At 51.9% G+C, this 19,633-nt stretch overlaps 1 protein-coding gene across 1 annotated transcript in view; it reads left to right on the plus strand.

Annotated features, from left to right (window-relative positions):
* ATCAY (ATCAY kinesin light chain interacting caytaxin) overlaps window positions 1-19,633 on the plus strand; it is a 35,680-nt gene that overhangs the window by 3,784 nt on the left and 12,263 nt on the right. The window contains exons 2-7 of the mRNA XM_063109963.1: window positions 5,843-5,901; window positions 12,452-12,673; window positions 15,482-15,667; window positions 15,989-16,091; window positions 17,238-17,369; window positions 18,697-18,783. Coding sequence (XP_062966033.1) covers window positions 5,843-5,901; window positions 12,452-12,673; window positions 15,482-15,667; window positions 15,989-16,091; window positions 17,238-17,369; window positions 18,697-18,783 — 789 coding nt within the window. The remainder of the gene's footprint in view (window positions 1-5,842; window positions 5,902-12,451; window positions 12,674-15,481; window positions 15,668-15,988; window positions 16,092-17,237; window positions 17,370-18,696; window positions 18,784-19,633) is intronic.

Raw genomic sequence — 19,633 nt, forward strand, 5'->3', positions numbered from 1 at the left:
CATTCTGAGCACATGCAGTGGCAGGAGGCATGGTCCAGGGGCCCGAGGCTCACAGTTTATTCCCAATTCCTTCATTTCATGCCATGAGTGACCTTAAGCCAAAGGCTAGAACTGAGGGTGGAATCGGACCCAGAAGAGCTGCAGTCACAGAGCCGTTCCGGGTTTATGGCGCTTCTGAACTTTGCCCTCCCTTCCTTTACCAAATGTGCGCTCATTCAACCTTTCCTTGCACAAGCCTCCGCGGAGGGCTGCTTCTCCCAGGGCCGGGCCTGTGACTCACCAGAGCGGGGAAGGGAGAGGCACGTCCCTGCCCCGCAAGGGTTCACGGTCTACACAGGGAGAAAACGATTCGCACACAGGACCGCATGCTCAGAGCCGATGGAGGGTGTCGAGGCACGGTGCAGAGGTCAGGCTCAGACAGGGCCTCCTGGAGGGGCTGACCCAGCCTTAAAGGCCAGCTGAGTTCTCCAGACAAAGGAAGCAGGAAGCAGTGTTCTAGGCAGAGGGGACAGAGTATGCCAAGGCACAGGGCAGGCAGGCCCTCAGTGTGGAAGGGACACAGTCATTGTGCCTGGCTGGATCACGTGTGAGGGTCCAAGAAGCCACATGCTGCAGGGATGCCTGGGTAAGAGGTTTGGATTTCACATGAGTTTCCTGGGGCTGCTGTAGCAAAGCACCACAAACTGGGAGGCTTAAGGCAGTAGGAAGTTCTTCCTTCATAGCTCTGGAGGCCACAAGTCTAGAATCAAGGTGTGGCGGGGCTGTGCTCCCTTGGAAAGCTGCAGAGGAGGCTCCTCTTCCAGCTTCGGGTGGTGGCCAGCAGTCCTGGGCGCTCCAGTCTCTGTCCCCATCATCCCCTGTGTGGCTGTGTCCCAATTTCCCTCATCTTATAGGACACCGGTCATTGGATTTAGGGCCCACCCTACTCCAGGGTGACCTCATCTTAACTCGATTACATCAGCAAAGACCCTGTTTCCAAATGAGGTTCCATTCCCAGGTACCAGGGTTAGGACTTGAACATATCTCTTTTTGGTGGGGGGGACACAAATCGACTCATAATAAAGGGACACTTGTCAACTCAGGGTAAAGCCACACTGTACACCTTGCATCTTTAGGTCCGGATAGCTTGAGGTTTGCCTGGGACCCAGCGAATACCAAGGTCTCATTTAGACACCATTTTTTTTTCTTTTTTTTTCACAACTGGATGGTTTGGGGACCCAAACCATTTGACTGTGGTGTTATAAAACCATGCAACCAGCCAGCCCTCACCTGGCCTTGAAACCCGCAGCTCCTGTGTCGGGAATTACTGGGCTATGACTTCAAGGAGGCTGGAGCCCTGCTGCGTTGGCTTCTCTAATTCAGCATCATCTCAAACCTTTATTGGACGTCCACTGCATTCCGGGGCTGTGCCAGGTGCCTCAGCCTCGCAACCTCATGCCACCCATGCAGCACCGCCACCGCGCCCCCGGGGCCTTCCCACACTTATCCCCTGTCCACGCCTCCCTCCCCCTGCTCTGTCTGTGCCGGGCACCCTGTCTGCTTTCTGACCTGTTCCTCGGGCTCACCAAGCTTATCTCGGCCTCAGGGCCTTTGCCCACCTGTGTTCTCCATCTGGGATGCCCTTCCCCCAGTCTCCAGGTGAGGCAGTCTTGACTTCAAGGGCAAGGGTTCGGATCCCCGTACCAGCCAACCACCAAAAAATAAAAAGTCAAAGAGGCCCTCCCTGACCACCCCGCTAATTCATCCCTGTCCCTTTCTCTTTCATCTTGTTATTTTCTTCATCATTAAATATCACCGTCTGCTTTCTTCATTTGTTTGCTAACTCAATTAGTGTCTTCCATACATATGATTTATTCCCAGGGATTGGCTCCCACAGCTATGCGGGCAGCTAATCCAAACCCGGCAGGGCAGGCAGCAGGCTGGCAACTCTGATGCAGGTGCCAATGCTGCAGTCTAGAGGCAGAATCGCTGATTCCTCAGAAAAACCCCGGTTTGGGCTCTTAAGGCTTTCTAACCGCATGAAGATTGCAATCCCATGTTGTCGAGGAACTCTCCTCTCCTCACAGTCCACGGATTGCAGATGTTAAACACATCTACAGAATACCTTCACAGCAACACCTGGATTAGTGCTTGATCAAATACCAGGGTATAGCGCTTAGACAGGTTGTCACATACCACTCCCCATGGCACTCTCCAGATTGGACTCCCACGATGGCAGGGACCCTGCATCTGTCTCATCCAGCACTGTATCCCACAGCCCAGACACCTAACATGGATTTGTTAAATGAATGAAAAGCAGGTACCCGTGACATTGACATTTTACTGATGAGGAAAACAGAGGCTCAGAGAGGAGAGGGGCACCACCCAAATGCATAGCGCCAAAGAGAGACCTCTCCCGGGCACCCATAATGTTGCACCTGCTTTCCTCAGTTTCTCCGTCTGCACCGTGCAGCTGGGATGCCTTAACGTTTCAGCTGCAGCCCAGCGACGGTCCACCAGCCAATGTAGGATCTGCGTGGACCCTCCAGGGTTGGGAGGCTGAATCACATCCTGGTGAGAATCCAAGAGAGTGCCGGCTGCAAAGCAGCTGAGTCTTCCTCTTACAGGAGGAGTTGGTGGCTGGACAGGGCCAGGTGGTGCCCCAGGCCAGTGGGCTTTTCCCTGTCGTCCCCTCTGGGGTTTGTGCATATGTGCCGGCAGGTCACAAGGGGGCAGTAGAGCGCAGTGACCAAGGGCAATGACCAGAATCTCAGCTCTGCCACCTGCAAGGTCCGACCTGGCCACCTTCCCCTGGCCCAGCCTCGATTTCCTCCTCTGTGAAGTGGGCTTGCACCTGCCTCATGGGATTGCTACGAGGAATAAAAAAGATCATACTGTGAGCCTCCCAGTGTGGTGCCTGGCCCACGGTGAACACCCTGTACACAGTCTAAGTTATGATTCTAGATGATTCTTCAACAGGAACTGTAGACTCTGATGCTGGCAGGTGCCGGGCAGGCAGCGTAAAGGAGAGAAGGAGCTGGGAGGAAATTCCAACACCCAGATGTTGAGCATGGGACAATTTCTGTCTATTGTCACCAGTGTGGAAGGAAAGGTCTCCTGGTTCAACAAAAGATGGAAACCTAGATGTTTTGTGTCACATCTCTGATTTGGTGGCAAATTCTAAGTTTTTAAATGCCGTGTGAGCAGGACAGAACTAGATGGGGCGCATCAGCCATCGGTCTGTGATTTTGTAGCCCCATTTTGTGGAACCTTGTCAGTGGGTTTTGTGTTTCCTACACTCCAGACCCTGGGCGTGTGGGTTGATTTTTCAGCCCCGATCTACCTCTTTAAAACCTCTTCTGACTTTGAAGCTTGCTTTTTTAAAAATTGAGGTGAAATTCACATAACAAACGAACCATTTCAAAGTACACGATTCAGTGGCATTTAGCACATCCACAGTGTTGTGCAATCACCACCTTTATCTAGTTCTAAGACATTTCCCAAAAGGAAACCTTGTCCCCTTTAGCGGTCACTTCTCATCCCCTCCCCCAGCCCCTGGCAACCACGAATCCACTTTCTGTCTCTGTGGATTGGCCTGTTCTGGATATTTAATATAAATGGAATGAGACACTATGTGGCCTTTCGTGTTTGTTGTCTGTCACTAAGCATGATCTGCTCAAGGTCCATCCACGTTGTAGCATGTGTCAGAGCCTTGCTCCTTTTCAGGACTGAATAATATTCCAGTATGTGGATGGACTGCGTTGGGTTTATCCATCCATCCATTGATGGACACTTGGGTTTTTCCTACTTTTTGCCTTTTGTGAATCACGCTGCGGGAGTTTTTGTGTAGACAGATACTCTCATTTCCTTTGGACGTCCACTCTATTTTGACCTCTGACATCCACGAGAGTAGTGTGACATCTGACTCATCCTTTACATCCAGGACCTGCCAAAGCACCTGGGACACAGTGGTTACTCAAAGAACACGTAATGAATGGGCAGATGGAGACCAGAGAGAGGGCAGGAGGGAAGGAAAGAAGCGTAGACAGATTCCTCCCTGAGGAGGTTGCCAGCTCACGCCCTAAGCAGAACAGAGGGAAGGGAATACATGGTTTTTAAAAGGAAAAGAAAAACCATCCTAGCATCCTTCCCATCTAGACAGCTCCCCACCCCACCTTTCCACTGAGCCGGCACTTGGGGTTGCAGAGATGAATTAACTCACTTTCCTGATTCATCACACCCTGCAGCTAGAACCTCTGACAGCTCCGTGTGCAGTTGAGTATTTCCCAGGAGAGGGAAGTCGCCAGAGCACCCGGGGCAGACTGAAGATGTCCAAGCTGTCACTCCAAGAAGGGGCACAGGGACTGCCAGAGAACCAGGGCTGCTTCTGCAAATCCATGCTCAGCCATGCAGTTTGCACACAGGACGTCAGGGCAGCATTAGAGGGACGTAGATGCATTAGTGGCTGCATTTCTTAAAATAAACTTTAACATTTAGAACAGTTTTAGGCATACAGACAAGTTGGGCAGGTGGTCAGAGAGTTCTCTGAGACGCAGCACCCAGTCTCCCCGTGATCAGCATCTCACACGAGTTAGCGTGACTTTGTTCCAATTAGTGAACCAATAACAATACATTACCAGTAACCGAAGTCCGAGCTTCATTCAGATTTTCTTAGTCCTTTTTCCCTAGTGTCCTTTCTTCTGCCCCAGGATCCTGTGTGACGTTTGGTTGTCACATCTCCTTAGGCCCCTCTGGGCTGTCTCAGTTTCTCAGACTTTCCTACTTTTGATGTCTTTGAGAGGTTTGGGGAGGGTTGATTGGGTATTTTGTAGTATATCCATCCTTTGGGATTTCCCTGGTGTTGTTCTCATGGTTAGGCAGGGGTGACAGGCTTTGGGGAGGAAGACCACAAAGGTGAAGTGTCTTCTTGTGACATCCTATCAAGGTTCAAGTGTCCCCCCCACCACCATGACTTATCGCTGCTGATCCTTGATCACCTGGCTGAAGTGCGCTCGGTAGCTCTGTCCGCTGTGATATTCCTTTCTCTCCCCTTCCCATATAGTACCCTCTGGAAGGAAGTCACTTTGCACATGGACAGTGGGGACTTACTCTCTGCCTCCTTGAGGGTGGATAATTCCATAAAATATTTACAATGCTTCTGCACAGGAGGTTTGTGTCTTCTCCCCTACTTACTGATTTATCCAATCATTTGTTTATATTGGTATGGGCTCATGGACATTTATTTTAACCTTTGAGTTACAATCCAATATTCCATTATTTATTGGGTTGCCCCAACCATTCCAGCATTGGTCGTGGGCGCTTTAACAGTTGCCTTTTGTGTGCTTTGTGGTTTTTTGGGTTTTTGGGTTGGCTTGGCCGGTATGGGGATCTGAACCTTTGACCCTGGTGTTCTAACACTGCACTCTAACCACTGAGCAAATTGGCCAGCCCTTCTTGTGTGCTTCAGACGTTGTGTTCGCTGCTTTTGATGGTCAACAACTCATCAGAGACCAAACTGCACAGAGTCACACTAAAGAGAATTCCACTTAAGTTCCAAAGTATGTGAAGCCGTGTGACGCTAGACGAAACCTTCATTCTCTCTGGGCCTCAGCTTTCCCCATCCAACAGTCCCCAAAAAGCTTAATATTAATTTGATGATCTGAAAGTCCCCCCGTGTTGGTGTTTTATGATTTTCCTGCACCAAGAAAGAAATGTATTTGGGCCCCATGATTCCCCAGAACTAAATGCGTTTTGTTGCTTTTGTTGGAACTCACTTGGCCGGACCTGTCCGGGTCACTCCTGACTCCTCTGGCTGGATGTCTGGTGACTGGTGGCCGATGCCTGCTCCCGACTGGGTCCGCAGGCCACTCCCGGAAGAGACGGGGATGGAATTGTTGGGCAGCCCGGCGGAAGACACATCCTGTAAGTTTCCATGCGTTCAGGAACGGGTGCACTTTTCAGGTTTCAGCTCTGCCGGGGGCTGTAAGTGTAGACGTGTCAGAGGCCACACACCATGGGCAGAATGTCAGGGAAGGGGGCCTGCGAGGAAAGCAGCTGCGGTGGGTGAGGGCACTGTCATAGAGACGGCAAGCTGGGTTGCTGTGTGTCCTTGAGCTGGTTGCTCGGCCTCTCTGTGCCTCCAATGTTTCTTCTACTAAATGCAGGTTGTGAGCTTCTCACAGAGGGGGTGTGTAAGGACTAAACATGGTGATACATGCAAAGTACCCAGGCAGGAGGTCAGCACAGCCGAGGGTGGTCTTTGAGGGTTCTTGGTCTCTGGGGGTCTAAAGCCCCAGACACCAGAGACAGGGGATCCTGGGTGGCCAGAGGAGCTGCCCCAAACCCTGTGTTCTCCTCACCAGCATCTCCTCGCTGAGTCCTACTTGAACCCCTGCTCTGACTGCATCTGCCCTGTGTAGCCCATCATGACACCCACGCTAGAGGGGAGAGTCCGACCAGAGAGGGATAGCCACGTCCCTGAGGTCACACAGCAGTGACAGCCAGGTCTGCCCAGCCATTCGCCCAACCCTGTACCACACTGTGCCCAAGAGCCAGGTAGGGGGACCAGCCTGTCCCAATTTTCTGGGGACGCTCAGGATACTTGGTCACCCCAGAATCAGGCCACAGAGAAGGGTAAGCTGGCTGGGGGTCTTTATGCCTGGGCTCTAACCTGTGCTGTCAATCCCAGCAGGGTGGCCTCAGGCAGAGTCCTGTCACCACTCTGGGCCCTGTTTCCAATGGAGGGTGGGGGCATTACTAACAAGGTCCCACTTCCTAGGCATGGATGGCTGAACAATGGCTCCAGACATATCAGATCCTAATCCCTGATGGGGGGATTCAGATCCCAATCCCCAATGATGGTCCCTAACATGGCAAAAAGGACTTTGCAGATGGGATTAAGTAAAGGACCTTGAGATGGGAAGATGCACTAGTTAATTTTATGAGTCCACGTGGCCAGGCCACGGTGCCCAGCTATGTGGTCAAACACCACTCCAGATGTTGCCGTGCAGGTGTGTTTTTCATGAGACTGAGATTTAAATGAGTGGACTTTGAGTAAAGCAGATGGTCCTGCATAGTGTGGGTGGGCCTCATCCAAGCAGTGGAAGGCCTAAGAGAAGAAAGACAGAGGTCCCAAAGGCAGAGGGAGTTCTGCCAGCGGTGCCTTTGGACTGAAGCCGTGGCATCAGCCCTGCCCTGGGTGTCCCGCCTGCCAGCCTGCCCTGCAGACTTCAGACTCACCCGTTCCACGGTCCCGTGAGCTAATTCCTTACAGCCAGTCTCTCTGAGCAGTTCGTGGGAAAATAGAATTAAAAGATAATAAGAACGTCCATGATGTTTTGAAGACCCCTTGTGTATGTGTATATCCATCTATATAAACACACACATGCACGCGCACACACACATGCACGCGCGCACACACACACGCGCACACACACGCACACACACATGCACACACACACACACACACATCGTATTGGTTCTGTTTCTCTGAAGACCTCTAAAAACCAGGAGATTATCCTGGATTCGAGATTGCCCGGGGGCCTAGTGTCCTCACAGGGTCCTCATAAAAGGGGGCAGGAGTGTCAGAGGCACAGAGAGGCTGGAAGAGGCTGCACTGCTGGCTTTGCAGATGGAGGAAGGGGCCATGAGCCTGGGAAGATCAGTGATAACCAGGCTCCACTCAGCATTTGGAGCTGCCTGAGAGCGATGATTCATTTTCCCCCTACTAGACCCTGAGGGGGGAACCCAGCTTCCCCAGCCCTATAACAAAGCAGCATTTACCAGGTTGCCAGCTCCCTGTCCTGCTGTCTCTGGTGTCTCAGCCTCCAGCAGCCAAAAGAAAGTGTGTGTTTCATCAGCCCGGGAGTCCTGGGGTAGGGACTGAGTCAGCCTTGGTCACCCCAGAACCCCAAGCTTAGGACAGGCCATGAAGGAAGGAGACAGGCCTGACATGGGCAAAGCCAGCCGGGGAGAGGGAACAATTACAAGGTCCCCCAGATGTGTCCAGCCCAAGGCCAGGAGCCCCAACAGCCAGCAAGCACTCTGGCCTCCTGGTACTAAGGGTCCCCATATGCACCAAAATCTATATGCAGGCTGGGAAGCTTAAGCAACAGAAATGTATTCGCTGTCAGTTTTAGAGGCTGGAGATCAAGGTGTGGGCAGGGCTGGCTCCTTCGAAGGGCTGTGGAGAAGAATATTCCAGGCCCCTCCCCAGCTTCTTGTGTTCTCTGGCATCTCTAAGGTTCCTTGGCTTGTAGACGCATCTCCCCGTTCTCTGCCTCTGTCTTCACATGACATTCTCCCTGTGTGCGTGTCTGTATCCAAATTTCCTCTTTTTATACAGACACCGGTCATACTAGATTAGGACCCACCCTACTCCAGAATAACCTCATCTTAACTCGTGACATCGCCATGACCCTATTTCCAAGTAAGGGCACCTTCTGAGGTCCTGAGGGTCCAGACTGCAACATGCGAATTTTCAGGGGACACAATTTGACCCCTGACACTCCACCCTCTGGTCCCTCCAAACTGCATGTCCTTCTGCCTGCAAAATACATTCACATTCACACCGTCCAACATCCCCAAAAGTTTCAACCTATTCTAGCATCACCTTTAAGTCCATAATCTCATCTCTGTAGAGTATCATTTGAATCAGGTATGGGTGAGACTCAGGTATGATCCATCCTGGGATGAAATTTCCCTCCAGCTGATGAAATTTCCCTCCAGCTGTGAACCTGTGAAACCAGACAAGTTACCCCCACAATACCATGGCGGGGCAGCCACAGGCTGGATGTTCTCATTTTAAAAGGGAGAAATTGAAAGGAAGAAAGGGATCATGGGCCCAGCAGGTCTGAAATCTGTCAGGGAAAATTCCATTAGATGTTTTTCTTTTTTTTTTTTTTAGGGCAAATTCCATTCGATTTAAGGCTGTGAATAATCCTCTTTGGCTCAAAGCTCTGTTCTCTGGGCCCACATGATGATGTTACTACCTCCCCGCTAGTGACAAGTGTCACGTCAACAACTTCTGTGTTATTGTCACCAGGCTGTGACCTTCAGCTTTGTCCCATCAAGAGGAGGCAGTAATGTTTTTATCAAACTCACCTAATTCACCACCCCCAACCCACTCCCCGTGAGAGGCAGGGTGAGCCGAGAGACCTGGGGTCCTCACCAGCAAGGTGGCCTTAAAGCCAGTCACTACCTCACTGTTTGCATCTGTAAAATGGGAACATTTCCTGCCACACAAAGTCATGGTGAGATCTGGAAGTTACATCAGTGCCCAGCACTTAGTAGATAACTGGTTAATGAGATCATTCTGTTTTTATCATTTTCTGCCAAAGCACACATTTCTATCCATCTCCTGCAGCTGTTACCCCTGCCCACCTATTTAGGGACCAAAAAATTCAAAAGAAAAACAAAATAGAGAAGCCCTTCCATTTAATCACGGATAAATGAGCATCGTCGTCCAATGAGGGAGGATGTGTTTATTATTCTGTCTTCATCTGGCTGCTCATGAAACTGGAGGTGAGTTCCCCTGGTCTCTAGAAGATCAGCCTCTTTCCCCCAGCTGGCTTTGGGGACAGAGGATGGCTTTTCTCCCAGGTAAAGCCCGAGGGGTCCAGCTTGTTCTCAGATTGACTTTAACCCCTTGGGGTTGTCCCAGGAGGAGAAACCGTCTTAAAGGGAGACCAGAGTCCAGGCTGAGAGTCTTTAGGGGAACGTGCTAATTAGATCATGGAGACTATTCACCTGACCGGCACCAGAGTGATCTATCTGGAAGGACCCTGTCCCTCTGTGCCTCTGTTTATAGATCTATTAAGGGAGAATATAACAGAACCTGCCTCAAAAGACCTGATCAAAAGATGTTAGTGATTAAAAAGTCAAACACAACACTGTCTGCCGACCATGTCCAGAGGTGACCTCCGCTAGCCTGACAATGATCGTATATGCAGATCGGTTGCTCAGGAGGCCCATATATTGATGTTGGTGTAGGGGCCAGGGGCCCGACAGTTGGCCTCAACCCACCCAGTCCTCTTACCAGATTCTTGACTCCACCACGGGAAAGAATTCAAAGGCACAGTCACAGTAGAAAGTGAGAACAAGGTGAATGTAACAGAGAAGAAACAGGCTGCACAGAGACGGTGCGGCATGCTGCGGAGACCGAGCAGGGCCCACACCGAGCTGAACAGGAAAAGTTCAGTACAGGCATCAAGTCTAACACAAAAGCGAGAGAAACAAACTTAAATTTCAGTACAAAGTGCAGACTGGCTCAAGAGAGTGAGCAGCTGCTGCTGCTGCAAGTAGGTTCGATACAAAGTATCCACACTTCAGCCAGCCATGTGCAGGCTGCCTCCAGGAAAGTGGGCAACAGCTCTGCCTTGGGCTGGGATTTGGCTTTTATAGTTTCTCTAACAAATGCTCAATTAAGGGTTGGTTCCCAGATATATGCACCAGGCAAGAATATTCTGTGCTCTCTTTTGAGCATGACCAGCCTCTGGATTTGCAAAAGGCAGCCCCTTGTGGTCTCATTTTCTGTGTTGGTGCTGAAAATAGGTCTAACTGGCAACAGTAACTTTCCTCCCAGGGAGAGCTCAGAGGAGGCGGCCTGAGACCTCAGGAAGTGACTGGAAACCCGGAGGCATGTCCTGAAACTTGAGCCTAGGGAAATCCTGAGCACATTCTGTATCGATATCATGGAGGTCAAGATGACACTGTCTGTGGCAGGGCAGGCTGCCTGGGGTCTAGTCCCCATGTCATCCATGAGACCCTGACTGACTGCTCTCCTACAAGTCCCATTTTACAGATGGTAAAACTGAGATCAGTCAGAGAGAGGAGGTGGCTCTCTGAGGTCGCAAAGCTAGGGTTGCCGACAGACCAGGCTTGGTTCGCCCTCGTGCACTAAACGAATGACTCAAAAGTCCAAAAGTTGGTGCAAGGATTAAAAGTTTATCCAGATAACCGGTACTCAACTAAACGTCTAACCAAGCAAACAAAGAGAAAAGAAGCACAGTGAGGTCCACTTTCTAAATCAGAGAAACAAAGCACAGCCGGGAGCCCCCAGGGTGCACCTCTACAGCAGTGATGCAATCCAGCCAAACAGCAGGAGAGGGCTCAGAAGATCAGAGAAAGGTCCAGAGAATTTTAGTGGCTTCTGGACTTCCAGTCGCTGTGCAGGGTGGGAACGAATCCCAACACTCTCATGAATCCCCTGTCTGGGGAACCTGCTCAAGCAAGATCTTCAGTGTAGGACTGGCCACCCCTCTGCTAGTGACCCCTCGGGACAAGCTGTTGCCAGCCAGAGGGAGCAGCTTCTCACAGGCTGAGAGGAGTTTATGCTGTAGTTGTCCGGCAGTCACTTGAAAGAGGAAGAAAAGGGACAGAAAGCAGGAGAGTAAAAGAGAATAAAGCATCGTCTTGTCAGAATCGTCTAGGCTGCGGGCTCCAGGAGAGACTTACCAGCAGCGGATACACGGGAGCAAAACAGTCCCAGTGGCTACTTGTCTCTTGCAGTTGGGGTCTTCTCTGGTGCCCAAGGTTTTTTTGCTGGTGCAGATATTAGAGCAGCATGTGTGCCACATGGATAAAATCCCAGGGCCATCCTTGTCACCCAGAGTCCCCTTACCTCCTGGCTTGTACCGAATTAGGCTCTTGGGTCATAGAACTAGACAACACACCCAGCAGTAAAGCAAGCAATGCTTTATTAAAAGAGGAGATAGACTTATGCATAAGGGGGGTTTAGCCACAGGAAAGCTAGCCCCCCGAGGGGAGCTGTTCCGGGTCTTTTATAGGGAAAGGAGTTAGGCGGTGCAGGCCAGCTCCACTGCAGGTGGTCCATTCTGTTCTTCCTGGTGGCATCATGGGCACATGCTCAGTTAGGGCTTTGGTCCTTGTGCCTGCTCAGTAGGCCCGAGATGGCAGTCACCCCAGGAGGGTCACTATAGCAGTCACCTTGAAGCTTTGTGCACGAGGGAATTCCTAAAGGGGTGTTAAGATTAATCTGTAACTTAATGTTTGCAATTACAGTAAACAAGCCTTGGGCAGGGTTTTTGCAACTCAGTGACTATCTGTTCCCCTCTTTGTTTCTTTTATCAGGGTGTGCCATGGGTGATCATGTGCAGGGGGGTCTCATGACTGAGGAGTAGAAAAGTAACAAAGTGTCCTGTGCAGGGAAAATGGAGTCGGTTTGGTTCCCAGGCCTAGCCTTACTCTGTAAGTGGCAGAGTCAGGCTTTGAACCCGGGTCTACCCAACGTCCAAGCATGGGCCTCCCCGCAGGAGGGCGGTCATAACGTTTACTGTTGTCATGAGTGGACGTTCTTTGAGTCGTCATCACGCCACACAATGGGATCACTATGGGCTGGAGTGTAGCCTCCCCTCCCCAGCCCCGTGCTCTAAAACGCTTCCTCCAGGTCAGGAATTGGGGAGAAAAAAGAAAAAGAAGCCAACGGGGTTTTCTGTTGTCCTGCTCCCCGCAGCCCCTCCCAACACATTAAACTTCAATGGAGCACGTCGTAAAAGAAAGACCCTGGTGGCCCCAGAGATTAACATTTCCTTGGACCAGAGTGAGGGCTCCTTGCTGTCTGACGACTTCTTGGATACCCCCGATGACCTGGATATTAATGTGGATGACATCGAGACCCCCGACGAGACCGACTCGCTGGAGTTCCTGGGGAACGGCAATGAACTGGAATGGGAAGGTAATGGTTGAGGGTCTCTCGGTGGTCCCTGCCCACCCCAGATCTGGCTCGAGGTCTCCTTTTGGCTTCCAAGGCTGGTTTTCTGGAGCCATCCCTGTGTCCCCATAGACTCAGAGAGTGGCAGGTGGGGCAGAGGATCTAATGGGGGTGGGAGGGACACAGAACAGCCCCAGGAGGGTCCATCCACCCTGCCAACTTGAGGCACATCTTTCTTGTGGACTTGTGGATATTTCGGGGGCGTGCGGCTTTCATTGGATTCTCAAAGGCCACCGAGATGCAAACAAACTGCAGGCAATTGGGATAACAAATACTTGCTAAGCGTTAACTCAGGGGCAGGTCCTGATCGAGGTGTCGGGGACACGGTGGGAATTTGACGGGAGTAGGTGGTCCCTACCTGCATGAGTAGGTTGTCCAGAAGACAGACGCTAGATGCTTAATATGCACAAGAGTATTGGTCATCAGTGCCACGGGAAAATAAAGTGGGGATGGGAGAAGGCAGGGGTTCTCACCAGGGCAGGGGGAGATTCTGCCCCCCAAGGGACACTTGGCGACATCTGGGGACATTTGTGGCTGTCACGACTGGGGGTGCTCCTGGCATGGAATTGGTGGAGGCCAGGCACGCTGCTCAGCACCTGCAGTGCCCAGGACGCCCCGCCACAAAGAACGATCCAGCCCCGGTGTCCACAGTGCCGAGGGGGAGAGACCTTGGGTTTCGGTAACTGCGTGGGGGGTCCCTTTAAAGGGTGGTGGGGCCATGCCTCTCCGGGTAGGTGTTATTTAAGCTGAAATTCCCAAGACCAGAACAAATGCCTCGCAGGGGCTAGGAACCCATGGCCAGGAGTTTGGCCCTTATTCCCAGTGTGGTAGAAAACTGCGGCAGGAACGACCCGATCCATCTCCGATATGTCTGTGGAAGCCTCCCTGTCATGGCCAGGGAACAGTGGACAGTTGCAGGGACAGGGAGGCCAGAGAAGAGGCTGGTGGGAGGGTGCCGTTACATGAGATGGTGTGGCCGTGGGGTGGACAGGAGTGGGTGGACTCAGGACTCCCCTTGGAAGCAGAGCCTGCAGCCCTTGCTGGGGGGACATGGGGCAGAAAATTAAAGGTCCACCTGGGTGTTGGCCTGAGCAGTTGGGCACAGGGTCACGCCGTGTCCTGAGGAGGGATAGAACCGGCTCTTTTAAGAGAGGTTACGCACACTGAGAAGCCCAGAGAGGGAGACACGGTGGGCAACATCACACAGCAAATCGTTCATAGAGAGCGGCTCTCCTCGGGTCACCTGACCTGCACCCCCCGAGCACCTTCCTGTGTTCTGTGGCTTAAAAAGAATTAATATCTGGACATGAGTTGTGGACTCCCAGTTCCTCCATTTCTCCCCGCCTGATAGAGTTGATCGGCAAAGTGTAGGATTCGTGGCTCTGCCTGTGGCCCAGGAGGGAGAGAGATGCCCAGGGAGACAATGGGAAGCTGGCACAGATATCGGTTTCCAGTCATGGAACACCATTGTTATACTCAGTGTAGTTTATTCCAGCAATGACAGAGCGAGGACACGGAGCTGCTCACCCGTGGCCCTCTGGTTGCTCACGTCTGTTGGAGGAATACAGACATGGAAACTGACTGTTAAGAGTACAGTGTGGCCAGGACACAGCTGATAGGGCTCAGGAGGTGCAGGGCAGCCTGCTGACTGGGGTGCCATCCAGGAAAACTTCCTGGAGGAGGTGGCACCTGTGCCAGATTGTAACAAACATACAAGTAGAAAGTAGGCAGAGGCAGGGTGAGGATGGCCGTCCAGCTGGTTTCAGTGCAGGGCTCTGAGCAGAGAGGAGCTGGCTGGCTAGCTGGGAGATGGGACACCAGGGAGACCCGCTTGTCACTTTGTAACTATAGCCTCTGAATTTTGCACTGTGTGAAAGTAATTCATATTTTTGAGCAGGAAGCACTCCAGGAAAAGTGCTGGTCACAGGCAGAGGTACAGAATCCAGAAGGCTCGGGGTCTTCAGGGAGAGACATTTGCATTGGCATGGGGAGGGGAGCATTTGAAGAGAGACTGAAGCTGAAATCAGGAGCCAGAATGCAAGGGTCAGGCCTTCCAGATCACAATGGGATTCAGACTTTACCCCATGGGTAGTGGGACGGACTTGGCATCTATACTCATAATGAATATTGGTCTGTGCTTTTCTTCCTTTTGATGTTTTTGGCTTCAGTCTCAGGGTAGTGCTGGCCTCATTAAATAAGTTTAGAAAGGTTTCCTTCTCTTCAGTATTTTGGAAGTGTTTGAGAAGGACTGGTATTAATTCTTTAAATGTTTGGTAGAATTCGCCAGTGAGGCCATCTGGTCCTGGGCGTTTCTTGGTTGGGAGAGATGAGTGATTCAATCTCCTTACTTGGTTTAGGTCTACTCAGATTTTCTGTTTCCTCCTGAGTCAGTTTTGGTAGTCTCTGTGTTTCTAGGAATCTGTGCATTTCATCTAGGTTGCCTGATTTGCCGGGGTGCAATTGGTTGGAGTGTTCTGTTAGAATCCGTTTTCCCCAGAACAGGGCTCCAAAACCAACAGAACATTCTGGAAGACTAGTGAAAGGGGTGTCCAGGAAGGCTTCCTGGAGGAGGTGGTGTTTAAACCAAGCCTGAAAGGGCAAGTAGAAGGGAGAGGAAAATCGGCGAGCAGAGCAGCCAGATGGGGAGAAGTGAAGGACACACGGCCACCAGCAGCAAAGGGAGCCACAGGAGGGGGTCTGGCAGGAGGTTGGGAGATGTCCAGACTCAGGTGTCCTGTCCCTCTCTCTCCCCCCACCCCTGGCTGCATCCAGATGACACCCCTGTGGCCACTGCCAAGAACATGCCCGGGGACAGTGCGGATCTGTTTGGGGACAGTGCAGCAGAGGACGGCAGTGCTGCCAATGGGCGCCTGTGGCGGACAGTGATCATCGGGGAACAGGAGCATCGCATCGACCTGCACATGATCCGGCCCTACATGAAGGTGGTCACTCATGGAGGTGAGGCTAGCACCCTCAGCACCCCCTCCCGGCTCCGGCTGGGACTGCTGGACAACTGGAGACCTGTCAGTGCCCCTCCCTGGACCTCGGTCTCTTCATCTGATCCACGGAGGGTGGGGCCATGGGCAGTGCCCACATGGGGGTGCCTCTGATGTTGGCTGTCACCCCTCAGGACTAAGCTGCCGTGACTCTGAGCTGTACCCTCCTGAGCACATGGGCAGTGGGAAGGGGCTGGCCAGAGACGAGATGGACATGGGAGATAGTGCACGGCGTGGCTCAGGGCTCAGGGCTGGAGGCCACTCACTGGCTGCCTTTCCCCAGGGTACTATGGCGAAGGTCTCAATGCCATCATCGTCTTTGCTGCCTGCTTTCTCCCAGACAGCAGCTCGCCCGACTACCACTACATCATGGAGAACCTCTTCCTGTAAGTCACCCGCCTGCCGTGGGCAGCCTGGGGCCGGCCGCCGACCGCTCTGAGATGTCCAGGCTGGTGGGGGTACAAGGCTGCAAGAAGCATGCAAGGGCTCTGAGTGGCGCTGCCTGGCACCAGGGAGGGCGCGGCTGCCAGCAGACGTTGATCTGGGCCCTTGCTGGCCCTTCAGCACGGTGGTGGCCTTTCTGGTCCACCCTGTCCTCCGCCTCCTCCTCTATCATTTATTGAGCATTTACTACCTGACAGGCACAAGGCTAAGTGCTTCCTGCGTGTGAAAGCAGCCCGCCTCTCCGCAGCCCGCCTCTCCACACCCCTGTGGGGTTGGAACTTTGCTTCTCATTCTAGAGGTGAGGGATCTGAGGCACGGAGAGGTTAAGTGACTTGGCCAAGGGCACACAGGTACAGTTTTATTATGACAGATACAGATAGCGCATATGAAGCACCTGACATGATAATAAGAGCTCAGTAAATCATGGTTCCTTGTTTTATTGTTAATAATAGCAACCTAATAGTAAGATTTCCATCTTACACAGCGGAACTTGGGTGCCAAGTTGGGTCAGACAGGACAGAAAGGGGCAGGATTCGGCAAGAAAGAAGGGGTCAGGGCAATTTGGTGGGAGCTCCTGGCATGGAGTAGGTGGTGGCCGGGGACGCTGCTCAGCAGTGCCCAGGACGTGCCACCACAGACAGTGATCCAACCCTGATGTCCACAGTGCTGAGGGGGTTAGGCTGTGATCTGTCTACATCCCTATTGTGTGGCCTGTCTGCCACACCCCCGAGTCTCCTATTCCCCAGCTGTAGATGGAGCTAACGCCCAACTCTCGGCATTAATCTCTGGAGACATTAAATGTGATCATGTATATAAACACCTGGCACCTAGGAAGTGCTCAATACAATGGTAGCTGGTGCTATTCTTATGCCCACCGACATTGATTTGGGGTGGGCTGGGATGATCCACATTCACCCCCCCGCCCTGGAGTGTTGCAAGGACAGCAGACACCTGAACAGGTGTGGCTGGCCTGGCCAAGGCAAAGGTGGAAGCAGAGAAGGCAGGAGCTGCAGGTGTCCTGACACTGGGCCCCTTCTGCTGGGTCTCTGTCTTCTGCACGATCTCTGTCTTCTGCACTCCGGGACCAGGTACGTCATCAGCAGCCTGGAGCTCCTGGTTGCCGAGGACTACATGATCGTGTACCTGAATGGTGCCACCCCCCGGCGGAGGATGCCCGGCATAGGCTGGCTGAAGAAGTGTTACCAGATGATTGACAGGAGGTGAGGGGGTGGGCGTGGGAACCACCTAGGGGGGCAAGGGGTGCCAGTGGGGGCATGACGAATCAGCCAGAGCAAGGGACCCAGAGTGGTGAGGACTTTCTGGAAGGTAGTGTGGTACTTTGCTAGGGCTTTCGTGACAAAGCACCACAAATTGTGTGGTTTAAGCAACAGAAATTTGTTCTCGCTCAGTTCTGAAGCCCAGAAGTCTGAAATCAAGGTGCTGGCCGGGCTGCCTCCTTGTGAGGCTGTGCGGGGCATTTTGTTCCACGTGTCTCTCCCAGCTTCTGCTGGTTGCTGGCATCTTTGGTGATCACTGGTTTGCAGACACGACATCCTGATCTCTGCCTTTGTATTCATGTGGCATTCTCCATGTGTGTGGGTGTGCATACAAACTTGCCCTTTTTATAAGGACCCCAGTCATGTTGGATTAAGGATCTGCCCAACTCCAGTATGACCTCATTTGAACTAATTACATCTGCAGTGACTCTATTTCCAAACAAGATCACATTCTAAGTGCACAGCTCAGTGTCATTAAGCACGTTCACATGGCCGTGCAGCCGTCACCACCATCATCTCCAGAACTTTCTCATCTTCCCAAATTTACACTCTGTCCCCATGAAACACTCACTCCCCATCCCCCTCCCCAGCCCCCAGCACCCCCCATTCTACTTTCTGCCTCTGTGGATCTGACGACTCTAGGGACCTCCTGTGAGTGGGATCACAGTGTTTGTCCCTGTGTGACTGGCTTATGTCACTGAGCACAATGTCCTCAGTGTTCATCCACACTGTAGCACGTGCCAGGATTTCTTTCCTTTTTGAGGCTGAAGAATATTCCATTGTGTGGATGGACCATGTGTGTTTATACATCCATCCCTCAGTGGATACTTGGCTTGTCTCCACCTCTTAGCTACTGTGCATACGTAGCTGCAGAACGAATTTCAGTTGAAGAGCTGACTTATCCTGTGCCCAGGTTAGTGCAGGGAGGCTCAGAGCAGCGGCGGGTCCCCCTCAGGCACTAGGTGGTGAGAATACAGTCTGGGCTACTCCCCACCTGGTTCACTTTCTCTACACCGAGGGGGGTCTCTCCCTTACCCCATCCACCTTGGGGTCTTAGGGACTTGAAGGTTGTGTCTTTATCCTGCCACAGGACCCACGAGTCCTGGATGGGGGCAGGGATTTGACAGGCACCTGGAGACCTGTGGAATAAAGGAGGAAGTGTAAGCTGCCTGCAGTTAGCTCTCCATCCCTTCTCCTGCTCCCCCAACTCCAGCCCCTCCCCCAGGGATCACCCCAGATCCCATCTGGCCACCTTTGCCTCCCCACACAGATTGCGGAAAAACCTGAAGTCCTTGATCATTGTCCACCCCTCCTGGTTCATTCGGACGGTGCTGGCCATTTCCCGCCCTTTCATCAGGTGAGACAATGAGGTTGTCAACTGTGTGTGCCACCTGTGCGTGTGTTTAATCTGCGTTTTCCGGCTTCTGTGTGATGAATGTGTATTATTGCCTTTAAACAGATTTAAATTACAAATACATATATATGTATATATTTGTATTAGTCCATTTTGTGTTGCTTATAACAAAATACATGGAACTGGGTAATTACAAAGAAAAACGACATTTATTGCTTACAGTTTCTGAGCCTGGGAAGTCCAAAGTCCATCTGGTGGTGGCAACAGTGACCCAGGGGTCTCGCATAGCCAGATGGTGGAAGCAGAGAGAGCAGAGAGAGAGAGAGAGAGAGAGAGAGAGACCGACTCTCCTCTCCTTTTAAAGCCCTCAGAACCACACCCCTTGACCACCATTTTTAATCCATTTGCTACTGCAGGTCCTACAACCCAATCACCTCTTCAAGGCTCCACCTTTCAATGACCATAAGAGGATCTTCCAGCCTCTTAACAGTCACAGTGGGAGCTAAGTCTCTAATATATAAAATGTGGGGGACACAATTCAAGCTTCAGTGAGTTTTGGGGGGACATAATTCAATCCACTACAATATTCTTATTAAGCAACACACATGGGAAAAATAACCATCTCTCAACTATTGAATGTCAAACACTTTTTAGTCATTGCCACTATAACCCTGGGAGGTTGATGTCATCATGCCCATTTCATGAATGAGGAAACTGAGGCTCAGAGAGGTCACACACCAAGGGCGCTAGCCCACCACACTCCCTCAGAGGTGATCCCAGCTCCATCAACTCCAGTATCCATGTGGGGGCCATTGGGACTCCAAGAAGGTTACCCACTCCTGGCCCCATGCTC

This window comes from Cynocephalus volans, chromosome 10, assembly GCF_027409185.1.
Source record: "Cynocephalus volans isolate mCynVol1 chromosome 10, mCynVol1.pri, whole genome shotgun sequence".
NCBI classification, from domain to species: domain Eukaryota; kingdom Metazoa; phylum Chordata; class Mammalia; order Dermoptera; family Cynocephalidae; genus Cynocephalus; species Cynocephalus volans.